The sequence below is a fragment of the Zeugodacus cucurbitae genome, chromosome 2 (genome assembly GCF_028554725.1).
Source record: "Zeugodacus cucurbitae isolate PBARC_wt_2022May chromosome 2, idZeuCucr1.2, whole genome shotgun sequence".
Classification (NCBI taxonomy): Eukaryota; Metazoa; Arthropoda; class Insecta; order Diptera; family Tephritidae; genus Zeugodacus; species Zeugodacus cucurbitae.
The window spans coordinates 65,256,137-65,282,688 of NC_071667.1; the positions used below are offsets into that span (position 1 = coordinate 65,256,137).

Sequence of the window (26,552 nt, forward strand, 5' to 3'; positions counted from 1 at the left end):
TCATCGTTTGGATGCGAATGAAAAGGAGTAAAATAAACGTCAAAATAACTTTTGACAGCCGGAATAATAAGTGGCGAATTAATATATAGAATAAATAAATCAAATTTTATAAATTCGCCTGGGAAAATTATACTTTTAATTGGTCAAATTCGTTTACTAAATTTGTTTGAACAACACAAAAGTATATTGACCAATGTCTTCGTCTGCAGAATGCACAAAGCAAATTTATACGTACCAAAGTCTAGTTCAGCGCTACAGTGGCCATACAGCACCAGATCTTCAGCTCACCGTGTATGAATATGGCAAAGATTCTATTGAGCTAGAGCTGACCAATTTACAATATGCTTCAAAGAGATATCAAAAGATCAAACACATATGTATGATTATTATAATATATATTATCTATGTGATAATGGTTTCCAAAGACTTCACACCTCTAAAGGGACACATATTATGCGACCTCACTTTTCTCTTGTGGTTATTATATCGGATACTCAACTTGTTGTCATTAATTCAAACTGGTACTTGTTTCATTTTTTATTCTAACTTTTAATCGTTAATGTAATGTATTTCACAGAAAAAGTTATAATGTGCTTGGATCTTGCACTTCAATGCCATACGGTGCGATTTTTAAGACGAACTTCGAATTTATTCATTCCTGCAAGCAATATTTATGATATAGTAATAAATGAAGTTATCGAAGATGTAAGTGAAACAAATGAAAGTTTACACGAAGGAATAATTTTGTCTGTTTGTAGCTGGATGTACATTATATACTAATTATTCGAACTAAGGGGAGTCTTTTCCAAAAGAAGCCCATAATTACACTTTTTAATGTGAGTTTATATACATACATAATTTTATTTCTATTAACATTGTATTTTTTTGCATATAGACTTTACATCCGTCATTCGAGTGCTTGCAGATGACATACAGATGTCTCAATAGAATCTTTAGCAAAACAAATGGAATTACATAGACAAAAGCTATAGCAGTTTCATTCCTATGGAAGCTGTCTTCACTTCTGCTAATAGTGCATCTATCTGAAAATGAACAAGAATAAATTATGTATATTTATTGAACATATTTTGCCTTGCCTTTGGTGTTAAATCCTCATTTTCGCTGAAAACCGGTGGTATTCTTTTTGGATCAGGCTTTTTCATTTCAATATCCGCAATATTCATTTCTACATTCACCTAAAATTTATATAATAATTTCTATCAATATTAACTTCTCATTCGTTATATACAAGTTAATTACAAGATTCTGAAGTTCCGCCTTGCATGTATTCTTCATGAGTGTGCGGTATAGTTTCATATTATTGCGATAAGCAATGGTTTCTTCCTGCAAAGGTCGCAGATGAAATATTTGTTGCAATCGTTCGTCTGAAACTAAAATAATTTAATTTTATTTATTTTAATATTAAAACTTGAACTAATTTACCCATTTAAGTAGCGGTTAATTTCTATTATTCCTAGATTCGAATAAAACAATTAATTTTGACATTTTCTTTTTTTATTAATATTCGTTGCTCTCCAGGTATGGCAAAGCAAAATTAAAGAAGTTCGACAACCAAGAACATTATACACTATGCACACTTTGGTATACCACTTAAATTAAGTGAATTTCATATAAAAAGACATATGTAATATTCCATTTTATACTCAATTATCATATGCCAAGAACCTCATAAAGGAATATTTAGAAGTTTTATTTAACTTGATAAAAAAAAAATTCAATAAAATGAACTAACAAAACCATTAAAATGTGAATGTGAATGGGTAATATTTTTCTGCCGAGAAACTCAGTAATTACTTATGACGCTAATTAACACTACAGTTCTTTATATTCGCTTTTAAAAATTATTAATTTTTAATACAAATTAAATTGCATTCTACATAATAAAATTATATTACATTAATTCGAAATTCTTAGATTATTTATTAAAAATTGGACCAGGTGGCAATATAATCTCTCGTTAGTTTCTGCTTGTTCTTCTCGTATAAAACGGACGAATGGTTCCTCGTGCCTGTCGTTCGTTCGTGACGGAACGATACCGAAAACGATATCGCTGCAGCAGAAAATTGCTAAAAATTGCTAGAAAATCGCAACGGTAAATCATAAAACTATTGAAAAACTATAATTAAAGTGGTAGAGTGTTACTTGATCATAATTTCAGTGCGGTAAATAAAAGATATAGTTATAAAAATGCGTTTGAAAAGTTTGCCTTTCACGAGAAAAAATTTTCATTACACACTTGGCTTATGTGAAATACGTGTGCATGAATGTGTATAGGGAGCAATGAGTGAGGCGATGTGAGTGCGGCTCCGCTGGCTATTCGTTTTATACTTTGTGACCATTTTTCCTTCAACTTGTGCTTTGTGTTTTGCTTCCGAGAAGTCTCGAAAAATGTGAATCGTTCGCTCGGTAGGTGCCTATGGCTCGTCCGTTCGGCTGGTTGATCATTGTTCGGTCGTCGTGTAAAATGTAAATTGAAGTCTTTAATATTTCAAATGTTTTAATTTTTGTTAGATAATTTTTATGAAGAATTACAGCTCTAGATAGGGTAGTATATAATTTGCTTAATATAGTTGTCTATTGTAATAAATTTAAATGCTTAGGAAAATCAAGTGTCATCTTTGAAAAAGTCCATGCATCATTTCTATAAATTTTGTTTGGTTATTTCGCAGTTTAAAATATTGATATGATATTGTATCTAACAAAATATTAAGCTTGCGTCTAGATATCACACTAAAAGAACTAAAATACGAAGTTTTTTTTTATAAAGTCATACATAAGAATTAGAATTTCAACAGAAAGTGCAAAATATTTAAATCGAGAATTTTATATATAAAAATCGTCAAAGTGCGATGTAAACGCCCCTGCTTTGATATTTAAAGAACGTAAGTAATTTTTCCATCTTGGATTGAATTCAGCTTCGAGGAATTTCTTTTTTGCGAAAACGAATATTCGCCATTTAGAGGATAGTCGGAAAAACGGAAAATTTGAAAAGTGGAAGACGCAAGATAGAATAGTCTGCAAAGTAAAATGAGAAAGTGACGAAATGGCGATGATTACATCGTTGCCACTTTATAAAATATATATTTGTTAGGAATTAGTAGGAAGTATTTCGTCTGCTTTAAAAGTAACCAATTGAAAATGCAAACTACGAAAATAATATTTTATTTGATTTTCCATTATGAGCAAATAATTATAGAAATATTTGCAATTTAAAAATAAGTGTATATAGTTTAAATTCTTATATTTTATGTTTGTGTTCTACACAGGGTTGTATTTGCAAAAGATACCTTTTTCGCTTTTTTGCAACCCTGATGGCAACGCTGTAAACACGTTTAGGGCTAGAATAAAAGGAACAAACATAACGAATAGAATAAGCCGACCTGAAGTCGCTCTACTCTGCTTTTCTTTCTTTTCATTGCACAGCTCTGCAATAGCACATAAAGTACGTATTTCACATAAGTGTAGTGTTAAAATTTACATCAAGAAAATATATATGCATATACATAATTTAAGTGTATCGCTTTTATATTACTAGAAAATCTTTAATACATAGTTCTAAGTGGAACAATTGCATCTAAAACGAATCGTAAAAAGTGTTTAAATATATAACAGAACAAAGTGAAATATTAATATTCACGCTTATACGCATAGTGTAGTGAACATCTGAAAAAAAACGGTGGAAAATGAATAATGATGATAAAAGTAATGACTTAAGTGTGTGTTCTGCTGCTATAACAACTACAACGTCGGCACCAACGTCAGTGTCTAATATAAAAAATACAACAACACCCGCATCGGCATCAGCAGTTACAGTGGCTTCAACCATTAAAGCTCAAAAAACTACTGCAATCAAATTGAAGCAGTCAGCAAATCTGCAATCAATAAAGAAAGCAGCTAACGTTAACAACAACAACAACAAAAGCAATAACAATAGTCTAAAATTAGCAGCGGTAGCAGCAGCCGCAAGCAACATCTCCTTAAAGAAGTTATCAAGGAATGCAACACATCAAGGTGGAGGAAGCAAAAAAGTCTTGACCGCCAACAACACCAACACTGACAGTTGTAGCGAAAGCATAACTGCAGTTGTCACCGAAGCAGGCAGCAAAAAAACTAACAACAATAATAACAGTAAAATTAATAAAACCAAATCAATTATAAGCAACAATAATAATTTTTCTGCTTCCGCAGTTCCCGCAGCCGGCGCTGTTAATGGTAATAGCAGTACCAACAGCAATATAAACAACAACAGTAAAATGTCTAAAATTGCAGCCGCCAAAGTTGCCGCCTCCAGTGCCAATACCAATGCGACCGCCATTGCGGCCGATTGTGTCAGCGGTACAACAACTGATCCAGCGTCAACAATCACAAGTACGGGTGTTGGTACTGATTGCGGCCCTGCATCTAATAATAACACCGTCACCTCTACTCCGTCATCTATTCCTGCAATAGTTTCGAACGCACCTGCCAATACAACTACGTCCTTTAATCCAGCCGGTGGCAGTAGCAACGGTAAAGCTTTGGGAACCACAAATAAAAAATCCGCAAACAATGCTTCAAACGTTGCTGTTTCCACAACTGCATCGGCAAAGGCAAAAATTTACCAACTAAAAACAAATCCCCTATCATTACTAGTGAACTCATCGCAGAATACCACAGCGCCCACAAAAAATAATGGTAGCAATGGCGGCAATGGAAGTACCAGCAATAACAATACTGGAACATCTTCGCGTGTTGGAGCAGTAGCTGCTATTAAGCAAAAACTGAAAGCATCAGCCGCTGATGCTGCTGCAGCTGTTGGTATACCCACCGTCATAGCTGGAAATTCTCGTTCCGCCTCATCATCAACATCGTCCAATTTATCGCTGGCCTCATCTGACACTCGTCATAAGCGACCCAGCGAAAATTCGGATACAGATACGGAACTATCCCGCCAACCACCAGATCTATCCGAATCTGACGAAGAGTCAGTTTCAGAATCGGTAAGTTATTAGCCATGTTTACTCTTTCATTTTCATTAAACTCATGTTCATATTATTTCTACACATTTTAGCGAACAAATACATTATTTTTTTTTAGAGACAAAGACTAAATAATAATTGAAATGTAGTCAATTGAATATGTATACGTACGGTATAAAAACATTGTATTCTAATAATTTAGGCTTTAAAACACAAATCGTTTAAATTTGTTACATACAACTTCAAGTAGAATATTATCACATATACGATAAGCAATATGGTTTACCTCTGCAGTTCTCATACATATACATAGATACAAGTGATTTGACTTATATGTATGTATCCTCTACTGTTTATTTTCAAAGATCTCCATTTTGTCCCTTAACCTAGCTTCTATAAATCGATTTTCGCTTCGTTTACTTTCAACATCATTATCATCATATTACTCATCTTTGGCAGAGCGTGTGTGTGCCTGTTATTGGGTGCATATTGCAGTACCTGAAAAATAAAATACAAAAGTACATGGATATGTGCCTAAGTGTGCCCACAACGCAAGTAAGGTCAGTGTTATGCTGAGCTAATGAAAACTACATGAACATATATTTGCAATATGACATTAAATGCAATTCATTTTGTCGTCAAAATTGTAACTCATTTTACAATAGAATACTGCAATTGATCAGTTACTTTGTTTAGTATTGATAATAAAACAAAATTGTCACTACAAAATAGAAATATTTTTAAAGGACACACCCAGCGTGTATCAATAACACTTTCACTTCTTCAAAATATCATCAAATATGTTTTGTTTTTAATGAGTAAATTATTACTCTGGTCCGATGAAGTAGTTGAGTAAACTTATTACACGTTTAATAATTGCAATTACAATTTTTTTTAAATATAAACAATTTTAGTAATATTCAAATATTTGAAACAGCAAAATTCTCTCAAAAAATCCATTGCGATTGAGGTCAATGATTGGTACAAAAACGCCACAACGCTCGCTGCTGTTGTCAGAATAATAATAATTTCGTGTTGTATGTATGTATATTTGTGTGTACTTACAAACTCGTACAACCAAAATGACTGACTGTATGATCTCTAAGTTTAATATTTGTACAAATATGTATAGTTTTCGTGCGCGTACATACATAGAATTGTACATACTTATGTGTTTGTGCATACTATGTTGGCTCCGCTACAACAAAAACAGTGTTGTGTCTAGTCGCCCTTATTGTGGTTATTGATCATAGTTGTTCTCTTCAGCCATTGCTGTTGTTGCTATTATCGTCACATTGCCATTATCAACTTTAATAATTATGAATTTTGTTGGTTGGTTTTTCTTTCCACTTCGCAGCGACATTCCCGCCGTGTATTTTATTATATTTCAGCTATCGTCATCATTATTGTCGTTAGATCGGAATTGAAAATACATACATATGTACATACTTTGTATGTATGTACGCTCATAATGTCGCATGCAAAAATGTAGGTAATTCCGTCGTCGCAGTTTCTGTTGTCATTGTTTTTAAGTCGTCGTCGTCGTCGTCGTTGTCTCCTCTACTATAGATTACAATACATATTATAATTCATAAATTAAGTGAATTTACCTACCTACATACAATTGTATGTACTGCATAAAATGTATACATTTATATACATATATTTGCGTTGTGCTGTTTGCTGCTTTTGTAGCATTGCTATTGTTTCCTTCGCTTTTTCATTATTGTTACAAACCAAAAACACGTTGCTTAAATTCATGCTTCCACATTTTTGCCCCTGCTGGCAAAGTGTAAATACCGATTGCACGAACAAAAAGACAAAAGTTCTTTGTACATTGTTGATTAGCGCTGATTTTTTTGGATCGGTTGGACTTTTTAGTCAAATAGTCGGTTGGTCAGTCTATCGGTCGTCAGTACGTGTGTAAGATTTATTATTTGTTTAATATACAGTTTTGGTATATTGTTGGATCAGCTATACACTTCTCTACTATTAGTTATCATGTTTGCAGGCATGAAATATAAGAAAGATTGTAGATAAATATTTTTAACTTATCATTGTATTGAAATATATATACAGTTAAACTTCCATAACTCGAATCGTCATAATCCACAAAAAAAAAATTCGAGTTAGAGAGTCTTCGAGTTATGGAAGGTAATTTGTATGTGGCTTCCATTGCCAATTCAAGAATTTAAGTTATGGAGAACTTCGACTTACAGACGTTCGAGTTGTGGAAGTTCAACTGTATATTTCTCAACCAATTGTTTTATTCGCAGTCTCTCTCTTCTATGTGAAAATGCATATTTCAACAAAATTAATTTATGTTTTCCTCAACTAATCGTTGGGAATTTTGGAATTTTGATTTCTTCAAATTGATATTTTGTTTTAACATCAACTGATTCAGATTTTATTTAAAAGTGGATACATAGTTCATATTTTTGTGAAGACTCAGTGCTCCAAAATTCGAACATATTGGTTTTCCAAAATGCCGGCATTATCAATAGATCAAAAGCAAAATCGGAGGGTAGTAATATCAATGCTGACACCATTTTGTATATTTTTTTGTTGTTAGTTTTCAAATGTGTACATATGTATGTATATAATATGATAAAAGTGACCAATGGCTTTCTTGTTAATTATTAAAAGTATAGCAATCGATGAGCAGCTATATATAAAGACAGATATCCATATGGGTGCATTGTTTGTACAATTGTGATATCCATTTTATTTATTCATATGCGCCGTGTTTTTTTTTTAATATCACTTCATAACTTCTTTTATATACAATTATGTATTTATATTTTTTTATTTTATTTATAGCCATATACATTTGTATGTATGTATGTTGAATCAAAACATTCGAATTGCTTACTAATTTACAAATACTGAACTGAACTTGTTGAAATATCAAATAAGCAAAGATGTAAATTAGTAAACAGAAAGTTGGGTAAATGCACTTTCATATGTACAACATTGACGTTATAGTGAAATTTCTTTGGAAATTGATTTTTTCTTTTGTTTGAAGGTTAAATACCAGAAAAACGTGCAAACCGCAGACAACTGCTTTACCTAGTATGTGCTCAACAATATATCTATATGCATATATGTATAAGTACATGTACATATGGGGTCATGAGTAGCAATTCAAATATATCATAATTCCAATTTACATACATCCATACATCTGTACATACTTTGTATTGTAGATTTAACAAAATGTTTGAACTTTGCTCACATATACAAATGCACGCACAAAGTTTGAAGTTCCGGCAAAGATTTTTCCCAGCAGCTGAGTAGTATTGAGCTTCGCCTTAATTTGTTGTTGATGATTCATACAATTCTTTAAATTCTCCAACAACCCAACTGACAATGGCTAACAAACAACAAGCTGTCAGCCATCAGCCGTCACAGACAGACCAACGAACCCCCAAATAAACCAATTTCCGAAAGAAAACGAATGAATGGCCATTCGAGTTTTATTTCATTTAATCTTTTTTGTTTGTTTTATTTACTTCGTTTTTGGGCTTGGTATTGGTACAACACAAGGCAGCGAACAGCAAAGTGTGTAAAATACAATTCTACAAATGTAAAATGAAAGCATAATGTCAAATATGCGAAGCATGCGGTGGTAGAGGTAGAAGAGTAGAAACAAGAATTAATATCGAAATCAGGCAAAAGAATGATAAGTATAGTAGGTGAAGCACGCATATATGTATGTGTTATTAAAAGAGAAATTGGCAAAGAAACAAATGCGCAAAGCATAAACCAATAATCGCTGCACAACTCATTCCATTCCATTTCCAATCCATTCCGGTCCATAGTGAAGTAAATGTGTCGGCTTTGCATCTTTAGTTTGACGTCGTTATTGTTGGCAGCGACGTCGGCGTCGATGTTGTTGTTGTCTGTAAACGTCAGCGTCGTCATTATTATCATCGGCGTTGGTAGTGTATTTGGGCTGGTCACGTTGCTTCGAATTGAATTCTTCGTGCACATATTTTTTTTCAGTGTACTTTTCGCTGTGTCTGTATGTAACTGCTAATTGCATTCGTAAAAATTCTGTGCGACTCTTTGATCAAACAAAGGCAATGTACGAAGTCTTTAAAATGGTGGACCGCACAAAACGGGAACGGATGCAGTACTGGCGATGTGAATGTTTTATGGTTTTTTTTTTTAAGTAAAGCTAATAAATTAAAACGAATTTAACAAATATACATTAGATAGGCTCTACTGCTGATAGGTTACGTTTTGTAGGAGTTATGAGAAATTATTTTTGTGAGTTGGTAATTTATAATTATGAATTAAGAAAATATATCGTTACTATGTAATTTATCTATAGATCCAAATCTTTTTAGTTTAACTAAATAAGTCAAATGCGGTATCCAGTATAAATGGAAATTTGCATACACAAATCGAAATGTTGTTTATTTTAGTCATCCGTCTTCCGTATTTTCAATCTCACCACTCTAAATTGTTATAAAAACGCCCCCTATACCTACCATTTCACTATTTCGACAATTTCATCAAAAGAAATTTTAATTTTTTTCATATTCCATGCACTTCCATACTCATTTTCATGTATATGTACATGTGAATGTATATCATCATCATCTACATTTCCAATTCTAACCTGCTTGTGCGCAGTGGTATGCGGTAGTAATGTACCGCAACATCTCTTTCTTCAATCGATCTGCATAATTTATCCCCGTTTGTTTCGTTTGATTTTTTTTTTGTTTGATTTCTTACTTTCATTCTTCTTTTGTAGATCCTTTTGGCATGCTTGTGTCTAAGGCCAGATCTTCTGGTAAGTTTCGCGTTTTTCTTTGCATTTCTTTTAACATAAAACAAACTCTGCCACCAAAAGTTGTACAACTTTCTGTTCAGACAATGGTTGGGCTGAGACCATTGCTCTTCTTAACGCATAACCAAAGCTTAATATCCTAATCAATTGCCTTGGCACATTAACCGGTTTTTCTTAGTAAATATTTACCAACTAAAGTTTTTATTAACATCTCCATACCAGACACATGTAAATATGTATATTGAGAACGCCAGCCTAATTACCACTTGCGGTGGAATGTAATGGCTTTTTAACAGTGGACATCGGCAGGAATAACTTCTAGAAGATTTTCATGTTGGTGGCCAAAGACACAAGAATGCGCGCGTCCACTGCTTATGTTCTACTACATGCAATAACTTCTGCATTAATCAACGTTATGTTTTTTGCTTTAATTTTTTTTTTGTATTTTGTAATTTCCGAGCGCTTGTTTTACATTACTTATTAAACGTAACTCTTATTTTTTTGCGAAACTATAATGTGCAATGTGTTTTTACTATTACTTTTTTAAGGACGACATCCCAGAATCTGATGCAGATAGTTGTGGTCATGAAGAGGATAACGAATCTGAGGAAGACAACGAGGATGAAGATGATGATGAGGAAGAGGGTGAAGAGGATGAAGAAGAAGACGAGGATCCGCCAAATGAAGTGAGTGGCAATTTCTCGGTTGGCTCCGAAGAGGAAGAGGAGGATGAAGACGAAGAAATTCAGGATCCGAATGAAGCGACTGGCGATTTTTTGCTGGAGGGTAGTAATTGCGCACACTATGAAGGTAAGTCGAAGAGAAATTGTGGCTGTTATACATTATACTTATATATTTTTCGCATTCAACTATTTTAGGTGAGAAGCCACCAGTGTTACGTCATGCTACCCACGCCATCGATGAGACTAAACAGGCTTTGACAAAAATGCGTAGCGGCAATACACCACGAGAAAAAACGTTAGTTTAATTTGTTCAATCATAAAAATAGATTGCATATTGTTAAACATATTTCTTTTGTAGAATTTTCTCTCAAACCCTCATTGCCGCCTGCACCGACAACGACGTTCCGACTGTACGCCGATTGCTAAGCAAAAATACTGTGAGCATCAGCGAATCAACTGACGACGGCGAGTCCTTACTGTCGATGGCCTGCTCAGCTGGCTATTACGAGCTGGCGCAGGTGCTACTCGCCATGCAGGCAGCTCAAGTGGAGGACAAGGGCCAAAAGGATTGTACACCTTTAATGGAGGCAGCTTCTGCTGGTCATGTAGAAATCGTCAAACTACTGATTAGTCACAATGCTGATGTTAATGCCCATTGTGCCACTGGAAATACACCTTTAATGTTCGCTTGTGCCGGCGGTCATGTGGAAGTAGTAAAGGAGCTACTAAAGCATGGTGCGAATGTAGAGGAACAGAACGAGAATGGACATACACCGCTAATGGAAGCAGCATCAGCTGGTCATGTCGAAGTGGCTAAGGTAAGAGTAGAAATCAAAGCGTTAACACATAGATGTAGATTGTAAACATGCATGCGGAGTGCAAATGATGATAATCCGAGATTTGAGACAAGTTATCAACGCCTTACCACTGACTATTTTCCTTTTGAGATTGAGTTACTAATCAAAAATGGTGAATTGTGTCCGTTGTTAAGGCAGTCAATGAATTATTTTGATCTTATTTGATGTTGAGAGAAATACCATTTGTGTTAGTTCATTCAGTAAGTCAAAACTAAACAAAACGTCATATTACTTATAGGTACTTTTGGATCATGGTGCTGGTATTAATACACACTCGAACGAATTCAAAGAGAGCGCACTAACACTGGCTTGCTATAAGGGTCATCTTAATATGGTGCGTTTTCTATTACAAGCCGGCGCCGATCAAGAACACAAGACCGACGAAATGCACACCGCTCTTATGGAAGCATCAATGGATGGTCATGTCGAAGTAGCGCGTCTGCTTTTGGATTCGGGAGCCCAAGTGAATATGCCAACCGACTCGTTTGAGTCGCCACTTACTTTAGCTGCTTGTGGTGGCCATGTCGAACTCGCCACTTTACTAATCGAACGTGGCGCTAATATTGAAGAGGTAAACGACGAAGGCTATACACCACTAATGGAGGCTGCTCGTGAAGGTCACGAAGATATGGTTGCACTGCTCCTAAGCAAAGGCGCAGAGATCAATGCAACCACAGAGGAGACGCAAGAGACCGCACTTACCCTCGCTTGTTGTGGAGGCTTCAGTGAGGTTGTCGAATTTTTGATTAAAGAAGGCGCCAACATTGAACTGGGTGCCTCCACACCGTTAATGGAGGCTGCGCAAGAGGGTCACACAGATTTGGTACGCTACCTCCTGCAGAATAAGGCTAATGTCCATGCCGTCACACAGACCGGCGACACGGCACTAACACATGCCTGCGAAAATGGACACACAGACGCCGCAGAGGTACTACTAAGCTATGGCGCCGAATTGGAACACGAATCCGAAGGCGGGCGTACACCACTGATGAAGGCCAGTCGTGCCGGTCACCTATGTACAGTGAAATACCTTATACAAAAAGGCGCCGATGTTAACAAGCCGAGCAGCAGCAACGACCACACACCACTTTCGTTAGCATGTGCTGGCGGGCATCAGGCCGTAGTCGAGTTATTGCTGAAGAGTGGCGCTGATCCCTTTCATAAGTTAAAAGACAACAGCACCATGTTGATTGAGGCCGCTAAAGGGGGTCACACGCGCTGTGTGGAATTACTTTTCAAATACCCGTTGTTCGTGCAAAACCATCAGAACGAACTGCAATCGGCAGCAGCAGCTGCAGCCGCCGCGGCAAATGCTGCCACTGCTGCCGGTCCAGTGAATATCAATAACACTTTACGCTTCGTAAATCCGCAACAACACAAACAATTGCAACAACAGTTGCAGCAGTTGAGTGCACCGCCTGGTTTGCAGGTGTCCGAAGCGATGCGTGTTTCGAACCAACAACAGCAATTCCATCAGCAACAATTCAGCGCCAATACAATGACCACTACCAACGGCACGAACAACAGCAATGTTGTCACAGCTGTCGCCTACACCGAAGAACATTTGCCATTGACTTCGGCCGCCGACGCGAATAGTGAGGAGTTCGCTGCCATCGACATCAACTCGTTAAGCGCACAGCAGCAGGAGGCTTTAATTGCCAAGTCGCGCCTGTTCCACTTGCAAACTGGTTTCGAACAGGGCCTAACTTTGGGTCGTGAGCAACTCTCACAACCACAACAGCAGCAGCAGCAGCAACAACAACAACAACAGCAACCACCTCTACCCGGTCACAATAACAATGCACAGCGTAAACATTTCGAATTGGATATGACGCACATAAATGCTTTGACACCACCACAAAAAGCACCACCCGCGCCACCAGTGGGTGGTGTTGTCACACAACAACAAACGCACCAACAACCACAATTCCAATTGCAACCACAGTTGCAGCAGCATTCAATGCAGCCCACAATGAAGTCGAAGAGTAGCAATGCATCGCGGAAGAATCGTCAGGCGCCAGCGCCTTTCGAGCTTAATCTACCGACGAACAATTTGGCTAATATCGCACTTGAACAGCAGCAACATCAACAGCAGTTGGAGCAAATGCAACAGCAGGAACAACAACAACCGGACGAGGTGCGCTCACAACCACTTGGTGATGACGGCAGTGGTGGTGGATCTATGGTAGCTGTTACAGGTGAAGTCGATGGACAACAACAACAAAATCGTTGCTTTATGCGTCGTTGCTTCTTCAAACCCGAATTCCACAAGGTAATAACGGAAATTGAATAAAATGCAATACAAGTGAAATTAACAATATATTTGTACGCTCCTTATAGCTTGGTGTTGACAACAAGTCGGTTGTAACGGCAAATGCATTACCACCTGTTAATTACATGGACTTGACTGGAGTTGAGGGCGTTGAGGCCATTGCTAGTAATGCCGTTTCCGGTAAGTCAACTCATATACTCTCCGCCTTCATTGAAATTTATATATTTGTGTATTTATTACATTTCACTCATCATGCCAATCAATGCAGGTGTTACTTCTCTGGGCGATAATGAAATGACTTCGATTTTCCTAACTGGCAATGCAGGTAATGGCGGCCAATCACAACAGATGCTTAATATGCCATCGGATAATATGATGATTGAGCTATTGGATGCAAGCGCTGTTGCCGATCACCACCAACACCAACAACAACAACAGCAGCAGCAGCAGCAGGATCCAACTAAAACTATGCTGAACACACAGCAATACAAAAATAGTGGTCTAGCTGTTGCCGCTTTGGAGGCTATGTCAGCAGTAAATAGTCTACAAAATAATCGCAATTTTAACAATAAAAATAACAACAACAACAATACCAATAATAATTTGAATCAAAAGAGCACCCAAATCACAACACCATCGGAAGTGTCACAGAGCACAGCAATTAGTGACCGACCCAAAGCCAAACCGGTATCGAAAAAGGATAACAAATTCCGTAAAACTGTATTTCCCCAATCGCCTGTACTGCAACAAAATCAGATGGTATCGATTTACAATAAATTGGTAAGCATTATACATCGTAATAAAACGCTAAAACATAATTTAAAACAATTGAGGTTAGGTTTACAAATAAAAGCGTTTACAATCTTATTTATTTATTTTATAAATTAAAGTGAAGAGTTACTCAATCGGTGCTTAACGTTTAACACTTTTATCAATTCACAGCCGTTACTTCTAACTAATGAAATCAAACCGAGTCTGCAGACAAAGCAGGTTATCATGACGCAAATGGCATTTGCAGCACAACAGCAACAACAACAGCAGCAACAATTGCATCAACAACAGCAACAACTTTCAGGCGGATTAGATTTGGCTAGTGGCGATAACTCGATGGCATTGAATAACTCGCCGGCGTCTCCCTTGGCCTCTCCTTCCAATGCAGCAGTGGCAGCAGCCTCGTTTATGCAAGAACAACTACACCTTCCAGCTATCGGCGACGATGAACACCACCAACATCAACAGCAACAACAGCAGCAGCAGCAGCATGAGGTTACCTCCACTATATTGCAAGCTTTCCAAGCAATGCAATCACGTAATGTGGGCGATGACGCTGCGTCAGCCGCCTTGGCAACCGTCTGCGGCATGAGCGTCGCTGAACAGCAAGAGTATTTGAAGGAGCGTTACCAGTTGTGCGATATGCCACGTTTCTTCGATGACCAACCCAAGTCACCAACCGAAACACCACCACCACCACTGCCAGATAACAAGCAGCAGCAGCAGCAACATCAGGAACTCTACAGCGAAGATGGTATTGCTATCTTGGAGGAAGAAGTGGAATTGGATGTTGAGCCGGATGGCGAGAGCGTTGCCGAAATGAAAAATCTGGCAACATTGGTCACAGCCGCAGCAGCTGCCGCACCCAATATGCTACTCGAGCATGTTGGCATATCTGGTGGTGATGCAAGCAATTGTGATGAAAATGCATTGCACATGGATGAATATGGTGAAGCTGAAGAGGATGAAGACGCAACTGTTGAAGCCGATCAGCACGCTGCAGCGCATGATATGTTGGATAATCAGGCATACGATGAAGGCGGCGAAGCTGATGGCGAAGAAGAGGGCGATGGTGATGTCGACGGTGATGATATTGAAGAAGTGCTCGAAGATGACGAAGAAGATGGTGAAGATGAAGAGCTAGATGGAGATGTAGATGGCAACTGTGAAGAGGATATTGATTTGAGGGCTATGCGATTGCACGATGATGAGGGTATAGAGATAAGGAAGCATGCCATTGGTGGCGAAGAAGACGATGAAGATGAGGAGGAGGATGAAGAAGACGATGAGGATGAGGAGGATGACGATGATATGGCATTGAGCAATGCGAAACGTGCTAAGAGTGCACACCGCCAACCGCAAGCGCTTGAGAATTTGATACTTTCGAATGTCACCTACAAAAGCGACGAATTGTCTCAGGCACTTTGTGATTTCCGTCAAGACTTTCCAACCGATTTGGTACACCAAGTCTTTCCGCCAATGGCTAATTTCAAAACCGCATCGGGTAGCACAGCGTTCAGCACTTTGCAGCAATGCACAGCAGCCGCAGCCGCCGCCGCAGCAGCAGATGTTGCAAATGCCGCCGCTGCAGCTGCTGATATTGCCAATGCTGTTAAGATGGTCGGTCATGGTAAGTTTGGTGAAAATCGTTGTAAATTTTTGTGCATTTGCTAACTGTATATTATTTTTCTGGTTGTGTGTAGACGTCGATAGTGCCACAGCTGCTGGCGTCATTACTGCTACTGGCATGTATCCAGCTTTGGAGAGCTTTGACCAATTCCCTGGCGATATTCCCGGCGATATGGATGATATATTGCAAATATTCCAAAATGATCCTTCGTTACAGGTAAGTCGAAAGAATATCCGCAGTATTTTGTAAAATATCTCACATTGAAATCATTGTTATTGAATTTCAATTAGATATAGTAAAATATTAGTTATTAATATTGAGTATTTTGCGGTTAGGATTTTGAGGAAACTTACATTTTTTTTGAAATTATTAGTTACTAATTTCATCATTTTATAATTTGTTTATGACTCCTCTCAATTTTTTATGATTTTTTGGTTGTTTGGTTATTTATATAATTTCTATTATATTCCACCTCATCCCACCCATTACGCTTGATACCCTTTCCCCTGGGAATAACAAAATTATTAAATTTATTATGATTTTTCTTTTGGAGAGAGAGATAATCCCTTTTTTGGTTCACAATCACGTTGCTGTTGCTGTTGTTGTTCTAGTAGTATATTGTATATGTCATTGTTGTTATTTAGGAGCTGCATAATTGTGCCGAACTGGGCGACCTGAATTCAATATGCAAGAATCGCTTTAGCAGCAACTGGATGCCGACGCCGAAGTGGACCAGCCAGGATCACTTGATGGCGACGCATCAGCAAGCGCTGCTCTCGGCCGAAGACCAACAGCAGCAGCAACAACGTCAGGCAACTAATCAAATGCTTCTCGAATATCAGCAAGAGCTTCAAATGGGGGAGCAAATGCAGGTATGATGCCCCGTTTTATACATCATTCACTCACTCCAACCATAAACCTACACACATACACCTGCATGCACAGGCGAACCTATAAAAATGGTCATGCGCAACTTACAACCCCCTTCAAACACCAAAAGCAACAACAAAAATTATATAAATATTCGAATTGGCATAATCTAACTTATTGAGACCGATCTTTAAACCCTAAATTGACTAATAATATTTCACAAATGCAATAATAACAATTATAAACCTTTTATTCGCATACATCGCAGCATCATCAACACCACCAGACTTTCTCGTTTTTGCCGCTTCCGTCGGATGATGCCGCCGTAGCTGCCGCAGCTGCGCAACATCAACAAATGCAACAGACACTGCCACATCAAGGTGATTTTCTGCTACAACAGCCGCATCAACAATTACAACAACACCAGCAACTCATACTGCAAGAGGATGAGGAAGAATTGAAGCAGCGCCAGTTGCATATGATCCAGCAATTGCAGCAGGACCGATCGAGTGATCGATTGCGCAAAGCATTGGCGGCCTGTGCGGCCAATCAGCTACAGCAGCAACAGCAACAGCAGCCGCAACAGAAACAACAGCAACAACAACAACTCCAACAGCAGCAAACCGCAGCAAATTACGTCTTCAATGTGGAAGGTAGTGACAAATCGGCACAATCGTTGCAGTTGCTCTTCCAGCTGCCACCATCTGTGCAGCAGCAGCAGCAGCAGCAGCAACAGCAGCATCAACACCAGCAGCAGCAGGATGTGCACGATGCGGCGCAACAGTTGCAGCATTTGCAGTTGCAAGAATTGCCAGATAATCAAAAGCAACAACTAATGCATGAGTTCTCGCAGCAGGCGGAAAGCCTCATGCAGCAACAACAACAGCAGCAGCAACAGCAACCTACAACGCTCGATCAGGTGGCGCAAAGTAATCTTCTGTTGCAGCAACATGCTTTGCATCAGCAAGTTCTCAAACAGAAACAACACCATCTGCAACAACAGCAGTTATTATTGCAGCAACAACAACAACAGTTGCAGCAACGGCAACAGCAACAACAACAGCAGCAGCAGCAGCAACAACAGGTAATGAGCGAAAAATGAAATGAAATAAGCAACAAAAAATACATATAATGACGGAACTGAATATCCTACCGAAGCTCGTCTCCAAATGAGAAAGTTTTATATACTGCTCACACAACAATAACAACTATATATTCATTTGTAAATATGTTTTTCATTTGCCCCACAGGTACAAGTTGCTACACAAACGCAACCCCCCGTTGTTGCACCCTTCAGCAATGCTGCGCCGGTTGCTCCACGCGGATGTGCACAATTCCATGCGACTATCTCACCACTAACGACTGATGTTGGACTTGGCGTTTGCACATTGTCAACGCAACAACAAGAAATGGCGGCAGCTGTCGCAGCAGCAGCAGCACAACAACTGCCCGCACCACCAATAATGACATCAACGAAACTCTCGGGCGGCATTGCAAAGAAAGCGATCGACAAGCAGTCACGTAAGGAGCGTAATCGTTATGCAGCGTTGCGTCAAACACCCGCAGGCAGTCAAGGTGAGTGTATGCGAAAACATATGAAATGGTTCGAAAATAATTGAATTTTAGGTATAAAATGGTTTAGTATTAGCGTTAGAATTCGAGATATATGTGGTAACAGAGCCTCGCCTGGCTTATTAAATAATATACTTAGAATCAGAGCAAAAACTCCACCCAGTATTTGTTGTCTTCAACCTGAACGAAGTAGAATTTAATTCTTTTGTGGTTTTTTGTGATCAAAATTTTTTCGAAGTTCGTATGTGAATTAGTCTTTGTTTAGCAATTTATTGAAGAAAACCTATTCGATTGTCAATTTTTAATTTATCATCCCTTTAGCCAATACCACGAATCAACAACAATACCAACAAACCGTTGCAACTACTACACCAGACAAGACTATTGATGTCGATTCAGAGACAGACTCAAATCATGATACCGCACTGACTTTGGCTTGTGCCGGTGGCCATGAAGAACTCGTACAACTATTACTGAATCGTAATGCAAATATCGAGCATCGCGACAAGAAGGGCTTTACACCGTTAATACTGGCCGCTACAGCCGGTCATGAAAAAGTCGTCGAGATACTGCTTAAGCATGGCGCCGAATTGGAGGCACAATCGGAGCGCACCAAGGATACACCACTTTCGTTGGCCTGTTCGGGTGGTCGCTACGAAGTAGTTGAACTACTGCTGAAACACAATGCCAACAAGGAGCATCGTAATGTATCCGATTACACGCCACTTAGTTTGGCCGCCAGCGGTGGCTATGTGAACATCATAAAGTTGCTATTGAATCATGGCGCAGAGATAAATTCACGCACCGGCAGCAAATTGGGTATTTCACCGTTGATGTTGGCCGCTATGAATGGTCATACTGCCGCTGTTAAACTGCTCTTGGATCAAGGCTCTGATATAAATGCGCAAATCGAGACTAATCGCAACACAGCATTAACGCTCGCCTGTTTCCAAGGTCGCCACGAAGTGGTGAGTTTACTATTGGATCGCAAGGCGAACGTTGAGCATCGCGCCAAAACCGGACTTACACCACTAATGGAGGCTGCTTCGGGCGGTTATATTGATGTGGGACGTGTACTATTGGATAAGGGTGCCGATGTGAACGCAGCACCTGTACCGACATCACGTGACACCGCACTCACTATTGCAGCTGATAAGGGTCACTTGAAGTTTGTAGAGTTGCTGTTGTCACGTGGCGCCGCCGTCGAGGTGAAAAACAAAAAGGGCAATTCACCTCTGTGGCTTGCAGCACATGGTGGCCATTTGAGTGTCGTCGAGATATTATATAACCATCATGCTGACATCGATTCGCAAGACAACCGTCGTGTCTCATGTCTAATGGCTGCTTTCCGTAAGGGGCACACCAAGGCTGTAAAATGGATGGTACAATTCGTGACACAGTTCCCCTCCGATCAGGAGATGAGTCGCTTCATCACCACCATCAGCGATAAAGAATTGTCTGAGAAATGCTTTGATTGCATGAAATTCATACGCTCCGCCAAGGAGGCACAGGCCGTAAAAGCCAATCAAAATGCTTCCATACTACTCAAAGAATTGGATAATGAGCGTACACGTGAAGAGAGTCGAAAAGCCGCTGCAGCGCGCCGTCGTGAACGTAAGAAGAAGAAGAAGTTAGAGAAGAAAGAGGAAAAACGTCGCCAATTGGAGGGCGCCATCGGTAGTCTAATGTCCGTCGTAAATGACGGCGATGAGAAGGACTCCGATCAAGATGATGACAGTGATCGTGAGGAGAATGCGCTCGAAGACGATGAGGATAATCAAAATGCGCAGAACTACCGCGAAGAGGGCGACTCCGGCATCGATCAAGGCTCATGCTCGAGCACCGAGATAAAAACCGTAAATGTTGGTGGTAGCAACAACGCTCAGCAACGTGAAGCCGATAAAAATGGCAAGAGCAAAAATAACAAGAAGAAGAAGAATGCATCACAGCGTAATAATAGCAAGGACAATAGCGCACAGCAACAAAGCAATGCTACGGCAGCAGCTGCCTCAGCTGAAGACATACCAGCTCAATTAAACAGAAATGTGGGCAAACAGTCTGCTTCTGCCAGAAAACAACCAGAGCAAGAGTCAATGCCGGCAAAAAGCAATGGCGCCGTTACAAAAAAGTCCGGCGCACAAGCAGCCGATGCAACCACAGGTACACATACTAGCGCAGCAAAGTCAACCAGCTCCACTGGAGCCACCAAAAAAGTCGAAAGTCAGCAGCTCGCTGCTCGAAAGGATGATGGAAGCAAGAAACGCGACAGCAACAAACAACGTGAAAAGGAGAACCTTGCACCGAAGGAGAGCCAACTAGCCAGTGCCACTGCGCGTCAATCACAGCGTGAACAAAATGCACAGTACCACAGCAGCCATACATCTTTGGAGAAGTCTAGAGGAGACAATTACGTCGCGCATGCAGCAAGTGGTGGTAGCACTGCCAGCACTGCTGCGAGCAGCAACAGCAACGCAAACACGCGAAAGTCACTAATTTTCTCAGCTTCACGTAGCATGACCGCTGGTCATGCTGTTGGCGGAGATGACATCAAAGCTGTCAAGCATGAAGATCACTTAGCCACCGGCAGTGTCACGCAGCACAAGTCTACACCACCCAAGCGTGGCGAGGATGGCTGGAAGGAGGTGGTGCGTAAAAGCTCCACCCAACAAAGCAGCACAACTTCATCCACGTCTAGCGCTTCGACCAGTGCTTCGGCCACGTCGGCTAGCATCGCCACCGCCGCTGCAAGTGGTAACGCCAGTGGCGCAAATGGAGGTGCCACAGCAATCGTTCCTACAACTGCCACCGAAATGACATGTAAGAAGGTGCAAGTACCTGTGAATGCGATTTCGCGTGTCATTGGCCGTGCCGGCAGCAACATCAACGCAATACGCGCAACCACCGGCGCTCACATCGAAGTAGAGAAACAGGGCAAAAATCAGTCAGAACGCAGCATTACCATTAAAGGACAAACCGACGCCACGAAACAGGCACACATGCTTATATTGGCACTCATCAAGGATCCCGAAGTCGACATACAGCAGATGTTGCCGCGCATCAACACCAGCATAAAGGCTGCATCGTTGCCCATCAGTGTAGGCACTTGGGACAACAAGGCAACAGCATCGGCCGGACAGTCGTCTGCTGCTTCCACAGCTTCCTCCACACCGTCATCGGCATCGGTGTCTACAACACACACAACCAATGCCGTCGGTAATGCTGGTTCGCTGTCCGCCAACAGCAACGGTTCTGGAGTTGGTGGTAATAGCGTCGCCGTTTCTAAGGGCACCGCAGCTGGCAGTTCAAAGACTGGTAAACCGCAGCCTAGTGGCAGCAGTGCCAAGTCCAACTCTGTGCGCCCGCATGCTATCAAAATCCTACTACCGCAACCGGGTAATCGTGGCAACCAGTCACAGTCCACAGTCCTTTCGTCACAGAAATTGAAATCTCAAGATGCAGCTAACAAGTCTACGGGTTCCTCTCATAACAATAACGGTAGCAGTGTTATGCATGCACAGAAGAGTAACATCTCCGGCAAGCCACAACATTCGAGTAATGGCGAGAGAGTCAGCAATACCATTGTCAATACACAGACATTTGCTGCTAAATTGGGCGGAAGTACTGCGTCTGCGCACACTTCTCATAACTCGCCATCGAAGAAAGTCGGCGACGGCCTTAGCACTGGACGTATTGGGGCAACTGCACCTTATGGTCGCGGTAAGCCTGTACCCAGTAGTGCTGCTGCAGTACCTCAGCTTGGCGGTAGCAACAATCAAAACAACAACAGCGTCAATAACGCGCTGTCTGGTCCCATTGGAGTTTTTAATCCAGCCGAAGTGGCTGCTGTCAATGCTGCGGCTGCTGCAGCTGCCGCCGCCGCTGCCTCAGCTTCTACAGTATCAAGCGCACATTCTGCAACAACAACATCAACAGCAACACTCACCTCAGGCTCAACAACTGCAACAACTACATCGAGCACAGCTGCAGCATTTGCCGCTGCTCCTGGCACACGTGCTGTCACACCAATCGGGCCGCCGAATAAGCGTAACCAGGGCTCGCCAGTAACTGCGACTACGGCTTTATCGGCCCAACAGCAACAGCAAGTCTCACAAATGCAGCAGGCCCAATTACAACAGAATGCCGGATCTCCGGGTTCGGTTGCCGCGGCACAACCACCACTGGGTACTGCTACCGATCTTCAGCAGCAACAACAACTTGTCATTAATTGTGCTGAACCGACAGCCACTGGCAATCCCAACGGACTTAACAATGCAACAACAGCTGGCAGCTTCGGCTCACAGCTCGCTTCAAAAATCAGCAATGAATACACACTATTCTTCAATTATCCATCGCAGTGGGGCGATAATGTGCAAATGTACAATTCACCATCGTCATTCGTTAGTGATTCGCTACCCAAAGCAGATGCATCGAAGGCGCCAGGTTATAATCGCAATATTCTTAATTCGCCCGTAGGTGGAAGCTCTAAGGCATCATCGAACCACTCTGCCTCACCACCCAGCAGCAATATGATGTCTGCACCGATCGGTCAAGCACCAGTGGGCAGTGTTGGCAACAATATGCCACAAACGAATAACACCATTATTGCTACCAGTATGCCTGGTGGTGGCACTTCTACCGCAAGCTCTTCACCCGGCATGAATACAGTGTCTTCGGTGGCAACCAGTAGTGACAACACCACGATTACAACAACCAATATTGGCGAACGGGTCGATATGGGTGTCAGTTTGGCCGGTGGTAATGGCACTGCCGCGACCGCAGCTAAAGAAATGCAGCTATCTACCACAAACAGTGGAGCAAACGGCAGCGAGACGCACATGTCTCCAGGTGTTATTAAGCCACCGGCACCGATTGGCCAGCCACCGACAGTAAACACCTCAATGAGCTCAAATAGCAATACTTCATCGAATATACCCGCCAGTGGTTTGGCTATACAACGTCCACCACCAAACAACAACCAGCAACAGCGGGCCGGTGTAGTGAACGCTTCGAATACGCCACCTTCCTCGAATGTCGGCACACTCGAGGGTAGTGCTGTTAGTACACAACCACCCACAATGAATTTCGGTCCCATCGGCCCCAACCACTCGACACGTAACAACAACAATGGACCACCCGGTGCCATTGGCGAACCGCCATTGAATCGTTTCTTCGAACCGATGAACGTCGGTGGCAATGCAGGCATGCCGCATCACGTGAAAATGCCACCACCTTACGGCATGCAAATGCATGGAAATATGGGTGGCGCCGGAGGCAATGCCAATCACCCACTATCACGACTTAATATGCGCAACTCGACATACGGTGCACCCGGTGGCGGTGCCGGCAATATGGGCTCGATGCCACCAGCGCCAATTGGACAACCACCACAACAACAACCGTTATTGGGTGGTGGTATATTTCACCAACAACATCAACCACCACCACCACCACCGACAAATCCGAATTTCCCAACAGGCAAATCAATGGCACCCGGTGCTAATTTAGCGCCCGGTGCACGTGCACAATCACAACCACAAAATGGTCCACAGGCGCCGAATGCTGGCGCACAGCGTTGGTATGGCGGTTATATGGATGTGTTGAATTTGGAAAATGGTGGTCTGGGTGGGGCTGGCAATAATTCACCGGCAGCTATGTCGCCCAATCAAGCCGCCGCAGTTAGTGGCAATCTACTACAACATGTCGCACAGCAGCAACAGCAAGAGGATATGCGCAAAATGCCACGCCCAATCGGCACTGAACGTGCCTCCTGGAAATGCAGCAACTACCCAATGAATATGAGCGGCGGCGGTGGCATGCCGGGCCCTGGCATGGACGATGGTATGGGCGGTTCTGGTATGCCCGCAGGCGTTCCTGGTCTTATGCACGGCCCTTGGATGATGGACAAGCCACAACAAGCGGCACCGCCACAGCAAGCGCAACAACATTCGAACTGGATGAAGCAACAATATCGCTTTTATGGTGGCGCTGCTGCTGGTACTGCTTTGGGTGGCATGGGTGGACCGACAGGTGGCCCAGGCGACTATCACCATCAAGATCAATTTCACGTAAGTATGCCGTGTGTGTGCGGTCGTATTATAAACGTGAATAACATATTTCATGTTTTATGTTTTCTCATCCCTTTGATCCACAGATGCCTCTAGATTATCACAACTCGATGGCACCACACAGCATGCAGCAGAATACCGCGATGAACCTAATGCCACCCTACGGTTATGGTCCGTATATGGGTCAAGGCGCAGACATGGCACACGTGATGTCGGACAAGTTGGAAATGTGGGACCACGACAAGCAGGTGAGCCATGAGAATTAGTTAGTTAGTTAATAAGCAATGTAAATTAAAAACAGTTTTGAATAAATGAGGGAACTTCGTTTCGTCGATTCAAAGTCTTGCCAAGTTATTTATATTATTATTCTGTATCGCTTACAGATGTGGCAAAATTGGTCCAATTGATGCTTTAGTGCACAACTAAAGCAACAACAATCCTCACACTACCATCACCAACAACTACAACAGCAACAACAACAGCAGCAGCAGCAGCAAAAGCAAAAGCAGGAAGGTGTGAAATTATCCACAAAGAATTTGAAATGAATATTGGGCGGTGGAGTGCGGTTACAAGAAGAAGGAGGGAGCGGGCGTAATATAAGCGGCAGTTCATATACTACAAAAATGTCTACTATTACAACATATACACACATAAATACACACACATATATACACGCACTCAAAAATACCCTTATATATATACATACATACTTAGCTACCCTACGCGTATATACGTATATATCTTTGGATTAAGCTGAAAAGAAGTGAATGAATATAAATATAAAAATTATAAATGAGAAAAACAATTACAAAACATAATGATTATTATAACAACAACAACAACAAAAAAGAAAGAAAATGGAAAATGAAAATGAAAATGAAAAAAAAACTGAAACCAACAATTAAGGAGAAGGAATTTAATTATATCTAACAACAAGAATAAGCCGATACACTACACCATACGATTGATTGAATTATTTTCTTTTATCGCTCATTTGTGCTCCTGTACACGCGAGCCTATGAAAGTGAAGCATATACGAAAACAAACGAAACTTGAACAACAACAACAACAACAACAACAAACAAAACATAAAAACAAGGCGAGCCGAAGTAAACAACGCGCTCAATTTGTACGAAAAACTTCAACATTTATTCATAATTACTGTGTACCGGTATATAACGGGGCTGGTTGTTTGTTGTACTTGTAGTGCTCCTGCTACCTACACGCCTCCATGCCCCCGTATTAATTAATATACACTCATACATACTACATACATACATATATTGTCTCTTTATGTTGCACGTAAATTGGCCAGCGCCACGAACTGTTGATGGCATTGATTTACAATCGGTTTGCACTTGTAAAATTTTCATTTAAATAATTTTTTTTTATTAGTTTTTAGTTACTTTTGCCTATATATACCTACTACATACATTATAAAACTATTATCTATTATATGAACTATATATTTGTATGCATGAAATGATGAAATTCTTATAGAAAATAACAAACAAGTAAGCAGAAAAAGTGAAAATTACAAAAAAAAACAACAACAACAATGTCTCATCTTGGGGTTTTTGGCAAGGCAAGTTGGTGTCTCTGCGCGGTTTTATGGGTTATGTTTTCAGTTTTCCTCTAACTTTTGCTTGGCATGATGTGTTGGGCGCTCGATTTATTGGAGTTCGGTCGTCTGAGCTGTGTGTTGATTATTGCGTGTGCAAGTTTTTTGTTTTTGTTACAGCAGATTGGAATGGTTTTATATTTTTATATGGCTCTAGTTTATACTTTATTTGTTATGCAGCATTTAATTGCTTTTTTTATTCTTAAATAAGTTGAATTCGACATTTTTTTAATTTTAATATTAATTTGGTTCAAAAAATACTGTTTTTCAGCAGTTTTTATGTGAGTAAGGGAATCAAAATAGTTTTGGCGCAACAAAAAAGGAAGAACTGCCTGCTGTGAGCAGTTTTGAACTCTTGAATGTTTCCTATTTTACTTATTGTTTTTGTGCACCAATGTGTTCTTCTTGATTTTAACACTTGCAAGTGCATACTA

The 26,552-nt window shown here is 40.7% G+C and overlaps 3 protein-coding genes across 12 annotated transcripts; 2 read left to right on the plus strand and 1 right to left on the minus strand.

The window, feature by feature from the left end:
* The first annotated feature begins 3 nt into the window (after positions 1-3).
* Positions 4-1,086, plus strand: LOC105218101 (uncharacterized). The gene is made up of 4 exons (XM_011193466.3): positions 4-521; positions 578-705; positions 759-836; positions 896-1,086. Exons 1-4 carry the CDS (start codon positions 194-196, stop codon positions 977-979), a joined length of 618 nt encoding a protein of 205 aa, XP_011191768.1. The 5' UTR covers positions 4-193; the 3' UTR covers positions 980-1,086.
* LOC114804687 (uncharacterized) lies at positions 726-1,603 on the minus strand. Of its 3 annotated transcripts, none has more exons than XM_029043983.2 (4): positions 1,444-1,603; positions 1,261-1,385; positions 1,098-1,196; positions 726-1,043 (listed from the first exon to the last, which is right to left on the minus strand). In XM_029043983.2, the coding sequence occupies exons 1-4, from the start codon at positions 1,445-1,447 to the stop codon at positions 987-989; spliced, it is 285 nt and encodes a 94-aa protein (XP_028899816.1). In that variant the 5' UTR covers positions 1,448-1,603; the 3' UTR covers positions 726-986. The 3 variants fall into 3 exon arrangements, with proteins under 3 accessions (XP_028899816.1, XP_054081135.1, XP_028899815.1); XM_054225160.1 differs by having other exon boundaries at positions 726-1,039; positions 1,261-1,391; XM_029043982.2 differs by having other exon boundaries at positions 1,261-1,391; positions 1,444-1,602.
* Positions 1,604-2,008: 405 nt separating this feature from the next.
* LOC105218100 (ankyrin repeat and KH domain-containing protein mask) lies at positions 2,009-25,569 on the plus strand. 8 transcript variants are annotated; one of them, XM_054225158.1, is made up of 19 exons: positions 2,025-2,183; positions 3,557-4,149; positions 4,210-4,233; positions 4,291-5,000; positions 9,742-9,780; positions 10,326-10,587; positions 10,656-10,755; positions 10,819-11,278; positions 11,556-13,589; positions 13,658-13,769; positions 13,858-14,369; positions 14,532-15,990; positions 16,064-16,206; positions 16,635-16,862; positions 17,129-17,944; positions 18,111-18,435; positions 18,754-24,497; positions 24,584-24,745; positions 24,881-25,569. In XM_054225158.1, the coding sequence occupies exons 2-19, from the start codon at positions 3,705-3,707 to the stop codon at positions 24,902-24,904; spliced, it is 13,599 nt and encodes a 4,532-aa protein (XP_054081133.1). In that variant the 5' UTR covers positions 2,025-2,183; positions 3,557-3,704; the 3' UTR covers positions 24,905-25,569. The 8 variants fall into 8 exon arrangements, with proteins under 8 accessions (XP_011191763.2, XP_011191764.2, XP_054081133.1 ...); XM_011193463.3 differs by having other exon boundaries at positions 4,210-5,000; XM_011193461.3 differs by having other exon boundaries at positions 2,009-2,113; positions 3,557-5,000.
* Positions 25,570-26,552: the final 983 nt, after the last annotated feature.